The sequence below is a fragment of the Anguilla rostrata genome, chromosome 9 (genome assembly GCF_018555375.3).
Source record: "Anguilla rostrata isolate EN2019 chromosome 9, ASM1855537v3, whole genome shotgun sequence".
NCBI classification, from domain to species: domain Eukaryota; kingdom Metazoa; phylum Chordata; class Actinopteri; order Anguilliformes; family Anguillidae; genus Anguilla; species Anguilla rostrata.
This window is the reverse complement of record NC_057941.1, coordinates 13,907,910-13,924,174: the sequence shown is the minus strand read 5'-3', so window position 1 is coordinate 13,924,174 and position 16,265 is coordinate 13,907,910. Positions and strand designations below refer to the sequence as shown.

The 16,265-nt window shown below is 38.5% G+C and overlaps 1 protein-coding gene across 2 annotated transcripts in view; it reads left to right on the top strand.

The window, feature by feature from the left end:
* Nucleotides 1-14,813: 14,813 nt before the first annotated feature.
* Nucleotides 14,814-16,265, top strand: part of LOC135263014 (glycine receptor subunit alpha-4-like) — a 28,666-nt gene continuing 27,214 nt past the window's right edge. For both annotated transcript variants that reach the window (XM_064350541.1, XM_064350540.1), the window contains exon 1: nt 14,814-15,155. Coding sequence is in view for 1 of the 2 variants with exons in the window: in XM_064350540.1 (XP_064206610.1) it covers nt 15,007-15,155 (149 nt within the window). In the remaining variant the exon portion in view is untranslated. The remainder of the gene's footprint in view (nt 15,156-16,265) is intronic.

Here is a 16,265-nt window from a genome sequence, read left to right as displayed (position 1 = left end):
TTTTTAAAATTTATTTTTATTTTTAATTTTACAGCATGTCCACTGTAGCATGTCTAACAGAACCATTTTAGTGTGAAAAGACTTAGAACTTAGAAGATAAAAAATTGAACAGATTATGGCTGTAGAGTGATATTAAACCAAGAATACATTCAACTTAATTCAAGGATTTTGCAAGGATGGTAGTATATTTTCTATTAAAACTGAACGCATTGTTGTTATATGTCCATGCCGTTTGATGGGTCCCCTGAGTCCTTTGAGTGTGTTTATTTGAACAGTAGAACTAAAGTAGAACAGATATATTTATTTTTATTGTGATTTAGTTATTTGTGAAACCTAAATCCATCTAATTTTATTCTTCATTCTTCGTTCTTCATTTCTTCTTTTGCATGTTTTTTTTTTATTTATTTATTTTTTTTAGCGGTGATAATCCTGGAAGCATTTTTCTTTTTGGTAATTCAGAGAAACATCTTGCATTTGGTACACCTCATGTACGCCTTGCTTTTGCAGCCCTTATTTCTGCATCTTTCTGCATGCTTGACATCCACCATCTCTGGCATGTGCGTGGCTCCTAGGCTGCGCACAGATGGCTCTGGTTGTGGGAATCATTTTGGTTGGTGGCTCATACTCTTCTTCACTGTCTTTACTGCTGTCATCAAGTTCGGGACTATCCAAGAGCTCTTCAGCCAGGTGCTATTTGAAGTCCAGGTACTGTTGGGTGCTCTTCGCTGGTCGGTTAAGCGCTTTTCTGTCAGACTTGTATTGGATCCACGCAAGCTCAGCATGCAGTCACATAGGTCCACGCCACCCATGTTGCCATTTTACTGTCTGATCACTGCTGGTCTTCTCAGCTGGACATGGACTTTTTCTTTGTTGGACCATCTGGTGCAGATATCTTCAGGATCTTTTCCATGTACAGTGGAAGCCACCAGCACTGGTTTGTTGTCGAACCATTTCGTTATTGCCAGCTCAGGACTCTTTCTGACCACTGACACTGATGCTCCTCTCCTCTCTTTTCGCAACTGCTTGTCTCCTGGAGGCTGGCACGGCTTTGGGACTCGGTCCTTCATGATGGTTCCAGTTGCTGGAAGGCCCTTTGCCAGCAATGCATCCATGAGATTGATTGTTGTGAAGTATCGGTCGAAGAATTGGTGACTTCCTGTGGGAACAGATTCAACCATGCGTAGAACTGCTGCTGCTCCAATGCTTAATCTTTGGCCCCTGAATGTATTCTGCCCTTGGTACACTTCAAAATCCAGCATCATACCATTTGGAGAAGCAAGGACAAAGACCTTTAGGCCAGTAGAGTTTGGCTTGCCTGGAACATATTGCCTGACTGGACAGCGGCCTGTGAAAGGGATGATTTGTTCATCAATGCAGAGCTTCTCAGACTTTGGAAGGCTGATACAGCCTTGCCTCGTGAGGTCAAGTAATGGCCTGACTCTCCAAAGAATGTCTGCCTCCTTTGTTTCCTCCGTTACATCCAGGTCATCGACAATCTTGAGTGAGCTTCTCAGCTTGAAGAATCTATCCCTTGCCATTTTGCTGCTTATAACTGGCACTTTGTTTTTTTTGGCCCAAAACATTTTAATTCTGGGATAGCCAAGGCAGGCCATGTGGACTGATATGCCAAAGAAGATCTTAATTTCTTGTGGAGTAGTATTCAGAGACACTCCTCTAGTTTGCAGCTCTCTTTGATTTGTGAATACTGCCAAATCTTCAAAGACTTTGTTGTCAATGTACTGGGAAAAGTACTGAATTGGACTCCAGTCTGCATGGGTTGTAGGGTCACCTTGACAGTCAGGAAGCCCAGGTAGCACAGGTGTGAATCTATTATGATGGAAAGAAACACCAATAAATGAAAGGTAATAACAGGAATAATAATTAAACCTCACACAAATCTATTTGGATTAAATGCAGTCAGGAAGTAGTGCATCATTGAGACAATTCCAGTGTTATGGATGTGATATGGTCTCCTATTGACCATACTCATAATCATAAACTTTGCATTCTTGGAGAAATTTGCATGTATTTCATGACACCACTTTGTAAATCTTCAAACCTCAAGGATCACTGATAAATATCACTGATGCATAGCAATATTAGTCACTATTGATGAATATCAATAGTGGCTAATTAGTGGAACTGAATATATTATCCTGGAACTAAATAAAACATACGTGCTACTCCTGGCCCACAGAGGACGACGTCTTTCCTGCTCGTCCCTGTCTGTCTCTGTGTCTGTATCTGTCTGCTCATCTGAGCCTCCTGCATCTTCTTCTATCCCAGGTTCAAACTCATCCTCATGTCTCTCATCATCTGACAGCTCCAAATCTGAATCTCCCTCAACTATCCGGTAAAGAATGCTCTCTGCTTCAGTTCCGTCTCCTACAACAATGTCAAGTCATTAACATTAAGTACATTAAGATGGTCTTGGTGTCTACTATAATTGACATTCATAAAAGAACTGTTATTTCAAAACACAAATAATTTAACTGCTTTCAGAACTAAATATATCATTCCTGACATGTTAATAAACAAGAACATATATGATTATCATAGCAAAAAAAACAATAGATAAACAATATTTGACTTACCTCTCCTCTTTCCATAAAATGTGCTTGCTGCTATGCCGTCCATTTTGGATGAAAAGGAAGAGGAAGTTCCCAGCATCCCAGCCTATCACATGACATATCACTGGAAAGCCCAGGACGTCCTCTTTACAATACAGCAGGGATTGACAGAGTAGCTCAAAAGAATAAAAGGAGATGCATGTGAATGAAATGTCCAGTACACAAGTTAATGGAGGTTAAATCTCACAACAGAGCTCCAGTCGATTTGTTTTACCTTTTTCAGGTATATTCCTGCCCCCTGCAATAGTAATACAGGTATGTATAATTTATCAATGTTGTTTTCCTTTTAAGATTTTCCAGAAGTTCACTTTATAAAGTTATGGATGGAGAAAAATGCCCAATGTTGCCATTCTGACAGTGACAGAGGTATACAAGGACTCCCTTAATTGCACCTTTGGTTACAACAATGGGCACATCAGCTGCAGTCCCATTTGATGAATTTTCCTTTGGGGCTATACAAGCAGGGAACATGCTCTCATACCAGCAGAAACTACCGACAACAAGAGAAAAACATCAACTACTCACCATGTGGGTTTGTTGTTCACCCTGAAGCTCCATGGCTGGGTTGCCATTTTTTCAACACACTGAGAACCCACAATTTGGTCTCTTGGAAATCAAATGCCCCAACATCCAGAGCTATGTTGACTGCCCCTATCTGAAAATGTCAAGTGGTGCTTTGAAACTCAGGAAGCAGCATCAATACTACTGGCAAGTCCAAGGACAGATCCTCTTGACTGGTTTTGTGTGGTGTGATTTAGTAGTGCGTGCTCAGGAGGACATACTAGTTTACCTAATTTACAAAGATCTAGAGGTGACATGTACCATTAGAGACAGAGCAGAACATTTTTTATTTTGCCACTACATAGTGAAGAGTTTGCATTCAGTCTTCAGATGACTTTATGGCCTGCAAATAGTTGTCTGTTAGTATTGTAAGTAGATTGTAATATTGTAAATAGTTTTCAAGCACTAGTATTCATATTTATTTTTATTCATGTTACCTTGTATGTTCATGTTTGTTAATATATAATTAATCAAAAATTGATATATTATCTTTTACCAAATGTGATTAGATCTTTTTCAGACCTTTACATTGGCTGTTTTGATGTTGTTTATTGATCAATTTGGTGTTATAGTGTCTGTATTTCTTCCTTCAAAATACAAATATTTTTCTGTGACTGTGACAAACTGTTTGACAGAGAATTGACTATCTGGTTTACATCAATGTTGTGATTTGAGAGAGATATCTGTAGATTATTCCATTTTCACTCCCTTCTTAAAACAGTGATGTTTTCCCCATATCGTGCCTCCTTAGTATTTGATAATACACACGACCCAAACCACACTATTATCTACAGCTCTAACAAAATTACCACTGACAGTTATTCCTTAATGCCACTGACAGTTATCCCATAATACCAAATGAATATACAGGGACAAGTTCAAAGGGATATTTTTGGCCTGTGTGCAGGGGTTGAGATGGAAATTTAACAATATGCAGTCAACCATATGTTAATTGTTTTCTCGTGTGTTGGGCAAAAGATGATTATACCCGCTTGTGTGAAAAATTCTTGTCTAATTCCTCACTGGAGACCTTACAACAATAATCAGCCATTTGCATTTTTGCCTGTTTTTGAGTGCCCTAGATTTATCCAGAATACAGAAATGTCTTGCATATCATTCTCTATCTAAGAGGATTAGATTCACTTGCTTGCCCTAGCGGGAGACCCCAATTTATTGCTGCTTATTAAATTTCAGGCTGTGTTATTGTGATAACTGTTCCTTAGTTAGGCTTATTAGGGTGAGACAGAGAATACATGGACATACAGACTGAATAAATTCAAGAAGACAAGCCCTACATTGCCTGGATTTGTGTGAAAACCCAGCCACATAAAAATAAAAAAAAGAATCTGTACTCCGGGAAGCACAACTGCAAAGCAGCTTGCTCAACAGGGCGTCAGTCTGCTGGAGAAAGACTGTGCTCCTGAGCTGAATGATTTAAATTATTTTTGATGTCAGATTTGCATTTTCATCATGATACAAATGAAGGAAACTAGTAGGAAATTAAGTAGGCCTACCAAGGACTCAGTCACTAAGACTGACTGATCATTTTTTCAATCAAACACATCTAATTCCATCCAGTGTCATAATGCATAGTATGCACTTTGCATCCTTGATGTTATCCCTTTGTAATCACATCATCCCAACTCTAACTATAAAATGACTGACTTCTATTCAGCATAAAATGGAAACCCATCGGTATATATGAGCCTATATTCACATCAGAAGCCACCATACAGGTGCAACTCAACCATGAATCAAGGCAAATCACATCATCACATGCACAGGGCCATGTTAAAAAATTCTGGATAAGCCTGGTTGCCTGTAATTATGTTTAACATAGTTTCAAGAGGAAACTACCACTATCCTCAAAGAGTGATTGTTGGGACATGTATGACAGAGCTTCAGCATTCAGCTTCAGGTGCTGATATTTCACAAGCTGATGTGTCAAGGGTGATGTCAGCATGGACATCACTAGCAAAGGGTAACAGTGAGTGGATATGCACACTATGATAACAATGCCTGTACATTAATCTGAATTGTAAAGAAAAGTAGGTGAGCAAGCACAGATCACTGACAGCAAAATTTCACATTGGGAAAAATCACCCTTTTCGTTAAAAGAAAAATCCTTTGGTTAATACCCTTTTAAATAATGACAAAAAAGAAAAAGTAGCCAAAGTTAAGAAGTGAAAAAATTCAGCTTACTTTCAGAAGCTCCAAGGAAGTTTTTGTTGAGTAAGGAGAATCATAAGTTTAAGATGCCTTTCTTTCTTTGGCATATTCATGAATTTATTAAAACAGACAAACAAAAACATGTCAGCACAAAATCTTGTTTCAGCATACAGTTGCAAGAAAACGTTTGTAAACCCTTTGGACTTACTTGGATTTCTGCATTAATTACTCTTTAAATGCGGACTGGTCTTCATCAAAGTCACAGTGGTGCAGTGAGGAGGACTGTTGCCTCACAGAAAGAACGTCCTTGGTTCGAAGAGGGCTGTTCATGTAAGAAATCAGAGAAACATCAATGAATTGAAGCAGTTTTAAGGAGGAATGGTCTAAAATTCCTAATCATTGTGCAATTCTGATCGGCAGCTATAGGGAACATTTGGTGGATGTGTTACAGAGGTCCTACCCATTACTATATACAAAGTTTCACATACAGAAAAGTGCAATTGATTGTGTGTTATTAGTTTAAGCAGAATGTGTTTGTCTGTTATTGTGATTTAAAATAAAATCAGACCACATTTAATGAGTAATTAATGCAGAAATCCAGGTAATTCCAAAGGGTTCACAAAATTTTTCTTGCAAGTGTACCTCAAGGTTTGAACACTTAATTTGGTATTACAGGATAATTGTCAGAGGTAATCGTGTTAGAGCTGTGGATAATAGTGTGGTTTGGGTCATGTGTGTTATCAAATACTAAAGAGGCACAATATGTGAAAACACGTGGGGAAAAACATCCCTGTTTTAAGAGGGGAGTTTAATTATGGTGTGAAATCTGGGGTACAGAGGTAAAGCACTGTATGGTAAGAATGGATCAGCAATGCAGCTGCTGATAATCCTCCATACAGTACTTGTGCTGTATGGGGGATTGATAAACTGCCACCAACCAGCTGTTGTCACAGGAAAATGGTGGTCTGGGTATTTGAGGAGAAACTATTTTTCAGCCAAGCCTGTGGAGACATAGGCATTGTAGTGTGTGCTATAGTGAAACTCACTATATAGTTTCACAGAAAGGTTGCCCTGAGTTGCCTTTACATCGGTCTGGGGTCCTAAGCTTTGTCATGAAAGTTAACACATGCACATATTCATATTCATTCTTGTCAGCATCTTCCTCACTGGACCTGTAAGCAATTGGATCACAGGTTGCATGCATCCTTACATTCCCCTTTGACTGGTTTTTTGAACAAAGCAAATGAGATAAATTTGATGATTCATTCGCCGAAAGGAGAGTGAGCATTCTGGTATTGATAAGACAGCATAATAAGACATTTCAAATTTGCATGGAGCCAGTATCTGCACTATACTGCATCCGCATTCTATTTCTCATTTTCACGGGCGTAAGGAGACATTGAAACAAAACAAATATGATTGTGATGCTGAATTATTCAGAATCTGGCTCTGTATAAAGAAATTACTACACTTAGAGGTTCAGTCTGACTCTCCTCTCTCCACTGAGCTAATGCTGACAAACAAATGAATGCATTCACCCCCCAGGCATCCATGCCTCAGCATGAACAGACCATCAGGAGTGGAGTAAAAACATCTCAATGCTAAGTCAGAAAGATGGAAGCTCAGAGGAGCACCAAGAGTTATTCTACTGGAAGAGCACACAAGGCTAAATAAATTACCCAGCCAAGGTTGAGGAGCAATTAACTCACATAACGAGTGTAAGGAGCTGTTTCTCTTCAGGGCCAATGCGATTCAGTGCCCTCTCCTCTTTAGCTGAAAATGCATGAAAAGAGCCTGTGAGCTTAATCCAATGCACCACCAATGCCAAGGGTCAGCTTAATGTGCCATGTAAAAGATCTGCAAATGTTGATTTTCACATTAAAAGAAAACTGGAAGCTTCAGTGTGCTGTTTAAGCTGAGGGTGTTTTGATAACAGAAAAAGGAAGGGGGAAGAATGCAGGGAAGAAAGGTTTTAGAAACAATTATAAGACTGAAAATTATTGATATTGTGGATCCTGGGCACAAGGAGCAACTTTTAAGCAATTATGACTGATTAAATGACATTCGCTGAAACATCATATGTCAAAGCCAACCTACTGATTATATGAATGTCAACTAATACCAATAATTTTGATTTTGAAGGAGATGGACCAAAGGAGATTTTACATTCCCATCCCCAAAGAAAAGAAAAACAAAACAGTGCATCATTTATAACAACTAAAAAGAAATCATTTTATAATAAGTCTATCTATTGCACACAAGCAACTATTCTCTATCCCTGTAGTATTCCAGAAATAAAATTGTACTGTTATGGTACAGATCTAGTGGAACCTTTCCTGACTATTGCACTGTCAGGTTGAAAAAGGTTGACTTAATTTGGCTTTAGTTTATTTTTATTTTATTTACTTCTACACCTTCTCGTGCACTCATTAAATGGTCATTTAACAAGACTTTAATAAGACTCCCTTGTGTGCTGTATTAACATGTGTGAGAGGCCCATGAACCTGCTCATGACAAGTTTTAATTCAATTACCTCACAACCTCTGTGCTTTCTATTTACAAAGACAGCTGTGGCTCTAAGATTTGGGGACCTGGGTCTCCTGCGAGTGCTCGTGATTTAAGCATGAACAGGTGTATAATCAAAAAAAGATGTCTAACACAACTAGCTCAGCAAGGAAATTCCCAGAGCTGGGGTTAAGCATAGTCATACTACCCGGTTTTAAGCAGAACAGCATTATATTACTTTGCTGGACAATACATCGACCATAATTCAAAGAAAAAAGGGCGAAACACTTTTTAAATTAATTTTATCAATATATTACCCTGGCATTCCTGAAAGACAGAACACACATATTGAGATCTCTCTTTTATTTAAATGTTGTCAAGTGTGTTGCTGTATACTGAGTTCTGGTGTTTGTAGTTATCCTGGTTTGAACTTGGTACGTTGGCCTTAATAGCCTTGAATAGTCATTTTAGTAAAATGTGTATATGTTAAGTTATTTGCTTTACTTGCCTTGAATGTAGTACTAAATCACCCCCCATTCTATTTATTCCAGTTCCCTTTTTGATGAAAAATGCTTAATTTGGTGTAGATCTGAGAAAATATAGCTTTGGGAAATAGTCCGCAGACCCTAATAAGTTATAAAGAACAAATGCAAAAGTTTAAAATGCCCAGAACATCTGTAACATTACTCTCTTATAGAAGTAAAAAGCTCTCAACGGGTGGGAACTCAAAGAGCAAAGATGGAATGAATATGAATATGCACTTATCAAAAATAATTCCACTGAAAATATTTTACATGGAAGCCCATAAAAAAGAGCAAACTAATTGTAAACTAATAAATTGTGCTTATCCTATATCTGATGGGAAAGGTTCAACAGAACAACCATATTTCCTCACTTTTCTTTCAATGATTCATCTGTCTTTTATGTATTTTTAACCTTTTGTTTTGGATTATTCAAATTCATCTATGGTCCTGTGATGTAATCTGAAAAAATTCATAAGGGGATTCACAAAAAATCAGGAGCACTTTGTCTCAGGAGAGGATTTATATACAAGAGAGGAGAGGATATATTTTATACTCTATGACCAAAAGTATCTGGACACCTCTTGGTCTGGGGCTGTTTTTCATGGTTTGGAGTAGGCCCCTTAGTTCCAATTAAGGTACATTTTAATACTACAGCATACAATCACATTCTAGTTGATTCTGTGCTTCCCCCATAGTTTGAGGGAGCACCTTTCCTGGTTCAGCATGACAATGCCGCTGGGAACACAGAGGTCAATACAGAAGTGGTTTTGTCGAGAACGATGTAGAATAACTTGAATGGCCTGCACAGGGTCCTGACCTCAACCCTATCCAACACCTTTTGGATTAATTGGAAAGCCAACTGCGAGCCATGCCTAACTGCCAAATCAGTGCCTGACCTTATGCTCTTCTGGCTAAACGGAGTCAAATCCCTGTAGCAATGCTCGGACATCTAGCAGAAAGCCTTCCCAGGAGAGTGGAGGTTGTTATAGCAGCAAAGGGTGGACGCCATATTAATGCCCATAATTTTGGATGAGATATTGGATGTCAGGTGTCCACATACTTTTGGCCATATAGTGTTTCACAAGGTTAATCTTAAACAGACCCCACAAAGTTAGAGGCCTTCAAATTACCAGTAAAGTGTTCAGTTAATTGTATAATCTATAGTCCATACAGAAGTGGTGTGTACTTCTTCAGGTAAACCTCATCCTACTTTGCATTTTAAGGATGTAGTGATAGTGATAGTTTGGGTCATATTTAGTAAGGATTTGCAGAGCTTTTATAGATGCTGACATGACAAATTGTGTTTGTCCATATTTACTAAAGTGTCACATCAGAGGTTTGCGCTGGTAAAATGAGAAATGCAGCATCCCTAAAACTAGCATGTTTGGGATAATGCATATGCATGCAGTTAAGGGTGTTTTGATGTTAGGCCACAAAAAGTGAGAAGAAGGGAGAAGAGAATTGAAATTTATGCATATGACCTGCTACAGTTGATTTATCATGGTTGGTGGCCATTGTGGCAAAGGTAGGTCTGTTTTGTATGCTTGAGAAAAGCAACTTCTTTCCAGTACAAGCTCAGCATGTCCATTCATAAGAGACATTGTCAGCATATTAGAGGAGGATAGAGTCACCATAAACAGTTTTCAGATTTATTCAGAAAATATTTAGCCTAGCACTATGACATTTTACTTAAAACAGCTTTGAGATGTCAATAGTCTAGTCATTAGCCATTTCAGTTACATTCATAACTGAAACTAGTCAGATAAAATTAAAGCCAATGCACATGCAGTCCATGATGTTGCATTCATACTACCTAGTTGGTATGATTATATTAGAGGTGGGAAATAACTGAGAACATAAATTAAAACGCCCTATAATACGCGTTCACTGTTTTTTCCCCCGCACATACTGATGTTAATCAAGAAAAAAATGTAGGCATTATGTGTAAACATTGACTCACAAGCAACAACGTAACTTATCACGACATGGGTTGTGGTAACATCCAAATAGATGAGGATGTCCACACAAATTCATAAATTATAGTTTTGGAGGCTATGGTTGAGGGCAATTGGTAAAATAGATCTGTAAATAGCTATAAATAGAATAGCTTATATTTATGAATAATGTATATATCTATGCAGTATTAATGAAATTCAAGTGATAAAAAAACATTGCTATTAGAGTAGAGGCTGATACCGGGGCAGTATTAAAGGCTGATACAAATAACAGCAGTAAATTATAATATCCTGCTGAGTGGACCAGCAAAATGTTCACTTAAAATTACTCATTTTCAATTTCATTGTGAAATGACAATATCAAAGCAATATAAACAATCACTTAATCACAAAATACTGTGTCAGCAATTGAAACAGAGTTCGGGGAAAAGACATGTTGATTCCGATGGTTCTATTGCTGCCACTGTCTAGAAAACAGTTGGTTCTGCAAACGTTCTTGCTGGCATGACAAATTAACAGTCATACTCTCATTATATCTGTATTTACATATGCATTTTTACAGACAGTGCTGGAGTGGTCACTGCATCACATGGCGAATGGAAAAGACAAACTCAGGAAAAAGGGCTGGCTGTCTGCCTTGCAGGGAACAATAAAAAAACTAAATGAGAACACGAAACAACGACAAAGCCAGTGCTATCAAAAAGGCATGACAAAAAATGGTTAGGGAAATAACAACAGAAAGCTCATGTGGTTGCCAATAGCAAAAGGTCTCTCTTCTAGACCTGGCAAGGCCTTTTATAGAGCCCTCAATCCAGGTAATGGGTAGCAGCTGGCATGATTAGGGATGCTACAGCTACAGCTGCTACCCTGCCTGTGAATGTAGGTAGCACTGTCCAAGGTCCTGCAGCCCTTCCATGTATCAGAAACACTTCAGGTGCTGAACAGACAGCTCCCCTCCAGCACACAGAATCTGCCTTTTGCTGCACTCTCACTCTGTCTGGCACCACAAAATACACATGTACTGGATATTTATTTGTGTAGTTTAGGAGATTGGAAGTGCAGGTCTCAAAGTGTAAATACAAAGACACAGTGCAGATGAAAGAAATATCACAGGGGATCTGCTGTACATTCAATCTATGAGAAAACCCACTTTGTACACTTCATTTACCATATTACATTAAAGTTTAAACATTACATTCATTCTGTCCTCCCCCACACTCCAACACCCAAAGGGGCTACAGAAAGACATGTCCATAGTTACCACTGCTGGAGTACTGTGAGTCATTTAAAGAAACAGGCCTGACATTCCACTCTCACTCACCATCTCCCATATCAAACACCAAATGTGCACTGCCTCAGTTCCCAGCCAAACAGGTTAAAGTTATTTGTAAGTCATGATATGGAAAAGGGGCTCCTATCACGTGTTCTTTGCATAACTTGTTAGTAAATAGCACTCCAAAGCAACAAGGACAATCTTCAATTAAATTCATCAATATTCTAGACAGGGAGAACAAGGACCGATTAGATTAACCAAAGCAGCAAAACTGTTGCACCAAGCTGTCATTTCTTGCAAATGAAACATGACAGAAAACATGAGAAAGCTGAAGCTCTTTAGAGCCCATGGTGAAGAACATTACATTGGAATAATATGGCCTGATAAAAGGAAAGGGAAAAAATATGGGAGTCAACCATTCAACCTAAATCCAGAGGCAACAATAAAATGCAGCTCTGACTGAAAAAGCACTAGCAGCATTAATAGAGGCATCAAATAGAAGGCTTTAAAATGAAACTAGTTTGCATGGATCAACCCATGCGTGTGCTTCGTGTCAGCATGCAGCCGAAGGGCCTCGTCTAGCCATGGGGTCAGATGTTCCACACCAGACACAGGATGCCACCCAAGCAGCGAACCAACTGGACCCTCACAGCTGTCTTCAAGCAACTAGACAAACTGAGTGTAACAACCTCAATTCATTAGAGTACAGGATAATCACTGGCTCCACTGTTCATGTGCTTGGATAGGACCTGAATGGTCAGGATCGTAATCTCGACAAGTGCCAACTGTGGCTAATGATACAGCCACATTGGCAGTAGTGTCTCCCAGAGTTCATTCGAACGGGACCTCACTGCTCTCTAGAGACCCCAGCTGGTCGATCAGGCACCTGCCGTCTGCTTGCCAAAGCTGCATATGTGCCTTCCTCTGACAATCAAATAATTACTATTTTGTGAAAGCCTATTAGTCTGCGAAAGATTTGCTTGCGGGCTGTAGTGTGAAAAGAAGCATCTGGTGACATCACATGCTTGGGAGGAGAGTGTCTGCTTCTCTACTTTACCCCACATTGGCTGTGGAGATAACAGCATGAGTATGGCTGTATATGATTGGCCATTCTAATTTGAGACCCCTGGGGGAAAGCAAAAAAAAAAAAAAAAAATTTTTTTTTTAAAAATATATTTTTTAAATAAATAAATAATAATAATTATAATTATTATTATTGTTATTATTATGATTTCTAATAATCATTATATCTGTCCTTTATAAATTTTATGTCAATATTTCTTTTTTTACTAAAACCCCAATTAAATGTATACATTGTTTTAGCCTAAAATATTCATTGTTGATGCTAATTCATTAACTGGTCTAGAGGAAACCTGTCCACTTGAGGTAGACTGTGAGTCTATTTCATAGCAGTACATCATAATGTATAAAGTTATTAATTAAGAAGTTGAACTATTAGTCATGTTTTCTATTAAGTAAGAAAAAAATTTCCAATTGAATTATGATATTTGCCAACCAGTAACATCTTCGCCTGCGGGAAACTATAGCCTTGCCGATGAGTTTTTAGCACTCTCAAATCATGAATCATCCTAATTACATGCAAATGAAGAACCATGTCAGAGCCAACAGTAATACCAAGAACTATATAACCACTAAATATTATAAAATCTATGTTATGACTCAGAGCATGCATTATTGTTACAGTTGCTGACTTTAATTAATTTTTTCCATAGTGATAACAATATGTATTTTTTTCATGTGGGATTTTTTTATTATTTTTAAGTTCTTACTGGGAAAAAAACTGGGAACCTAAGTAAATATTACCAGCTATTTCAAGATGAAATGTACAGTGAGCTCCATAATTTCTGGGGCAAATACTTAAGCTTGATCGTGCTATGTAGGGAGTTAGTCTAACTACAGGCTAAACTCCATTACGATTAAAAGACATTATTGTTGTGCTTTCTCGTTTTCCTTTGTATCTTACCAGAAGTGGATTGTTCTGTATTCTCAGGACAGGAACTAAGTGATGGGGTTCAAAATGCAAGGATTTTGAATGCAAGTAAGATGGATCTCCAAAATCAAAGCCTAGAAAAAAGGGGAAAATCTAGGATTGAATTACCATATTTAAGGACCACTGTGGAAGACCTCTTGGGGTCGCAGACTGCCACATTAATATCACCAGGAGTGGAAGATGATAAGCTATAGACAACAGCAAAGCACAGTAAGTAAAAACATTGAAAAAGAAGTGGCTCCTCAAACAAACATCAGCTCTGTAACAGTGGGAATTTAATAATGTTTCTATTTATCATCAGTAAGCACTTTTTGCTAGTTTTATAATGAGTTACACTTCTTTCTTCATGTATTTGTGCGTGTGTGAGTGAGTTTCTGTAACATCATGAAATGCTATCCAGGAGGCTATAGATATTCCCACGGCCTCCCAGTGGATCGAGTGGGGCCAATGCATTGATAGATTTAATTGTTTCATTGTTTTTATTTTTATGGCTAATAGGCACTTTGGGCTACAAATATTATTAACAGCACATTATAAATGCATGATGCTCTTAAAAGACACCCTGCCCCCATTTTCCCAAATGTTAAGAATATATTTTTCCATTACCCATTGCCATTTTTTTTATTTTCTTCAAATGCAAGTGTATTTATTTCTAAAATGTGAAACTATAGGAAGATGCCATTTTGAACCAATTTACTTTGTAGCAGGAGGAAGTACAGGACGTTCAGAGAAAACAAAATGCCAAAACAGTGGTTGCTAATTGCCACTTTGAGTGATTCTCCATCCACTTAAATTTTTATCAGAAGGTAAAACAAATACATTTGTAGTGACTGCTGCTGGTCACCATAGCCTAAAATACCAGATGCCTTCACAGACTATAAGCTCCTATGAACACATGGCCTCACATTCAAATAAAACCAAAAGATAGATCCATCTGCATTGTCCCCCAATATTCAAGATTAAAAGTGAGAATTAAAAAAAAACACTTCCGTCTTCATGTGCACTATTCAGCTCCAAAGATTCTATGCCCCACTCCCGTTCTCTCGCTCATAAATACCCCTCCTTTCAGTCATGTTGGGAGCGAGTAGCAGCTCACAGGCATCAAATGTGCTGCTGGCTCTTTAAATCCTCCCCATTTATAATCCCTGGAGTGAGCATCAGTCTGTAAAAAAAGAAAGAAGGAAAGAAAGAGAAAAGCATACATTCCCTCATACAAACACACACATGCACACATCTCACACCAGTGCGCTCCATCCAGGCAAGAGACTCCTGAATTTTACACCTGTGAGGAAAGATTGGGAGAGCGAAGGGGAAGTACTTTCTATAAGGATTTGCACGGATCATAGACCCCAAGCAATGTTCTTTTACCAAGTTTCACATGCTGCTCAGTGGATTTGATAATTCCTCAGATTATTTGACCCACAGATTGTCCAGCATGGTTGATAGTCTGAGCCAGAGAATGCTATCACAATTCTTACGGATTCTGTGTGTCCTGTCTTTTTGCTTTTTCCAAGGCAATTTCATAAGGTAAGAGCAATTATTGCATTTGTATGATGATCTGTGGTCTATAATTTGGTTGCTGCTGGACTACTTTTTTAAATGCTGTTTTATTAATTTTTCAGTTTCCATTAATGCTTCAAGGTTTTTATTTTTGTGCACTTTTGCTTCTCAGGGTAGTAGACTGTAGAATCAGTGGTATCATCTGTCTGGTTACCATGGAAAAGCAAAAGGAAAACACTAGAGAGAAGTTATTCAAATGATTGAATCTCTTTTCTCAGGGTAGGGAAAGGGGGCTTAAGATATTAATATCTATAATGATTTTGTCATATCTGTTCTCCATGGATCCAAAAGAAATTTAACACAAATACCAACAGGGGAATGGTGCTGTATTTTAGTATGAGACTGTTAAATTCACACGTTCTCTGGTGAAGTCAATGTTAGTGATGTGTCTGTCACTGAGAATTTGTTTCTACAGCCTGGATATGGAGAGTTCAAACAGAGCAGTGCTGCACGCAATATCAGAGATATAGTGTGATGCTTCACACATTCATTTTTGATGGTATGTCTTCAGGTTATAAATGGCAAGAATGGGCTTTTCAAACATAGCACGGAAGGCAGCATATAAATTAATCACACTGAGAAAATAGATTAAATGCATTTTCATGTGTTCTTTTTTCAATTTCTTTAATTCATGATTTAGTTGTTTATCTATATGTGGAGAGTAAATATGCTGCTGGCTAACTGAAGATGTGAAAGTAGAGTTAGGCAAATGAAACAAAATTGTGGGTTACTGGGGAGAAGGGGGGTTAAAGACTTGCTCTTGTGGCACATTCTCCTCTCCCGCGCTTCTGTCGCCACGCGGAAGTTTGAGAGAGAGCTGAGCACCTTTCACTTTCCACGGCCCATCAACCCCAGGTGCAAACCGATTGGAAATTAAAATCTGCATGATCCCAGCTCCAAAATCCTGTGAACCCCAGTGTAGAACCAGAGCACTGACAGGTGTCCTCAGGAGAAATCAAGGAGGGGGAAGGGGAAGTGGGGGCAGCTGGAGAGGGAACCAAGTGGGTTCTAACTTCCCAGAGGTGGGTGGGGGAGGGGCTGTCTGAGGAACCTTTTTTTAGGTGATTTATCTCGTCA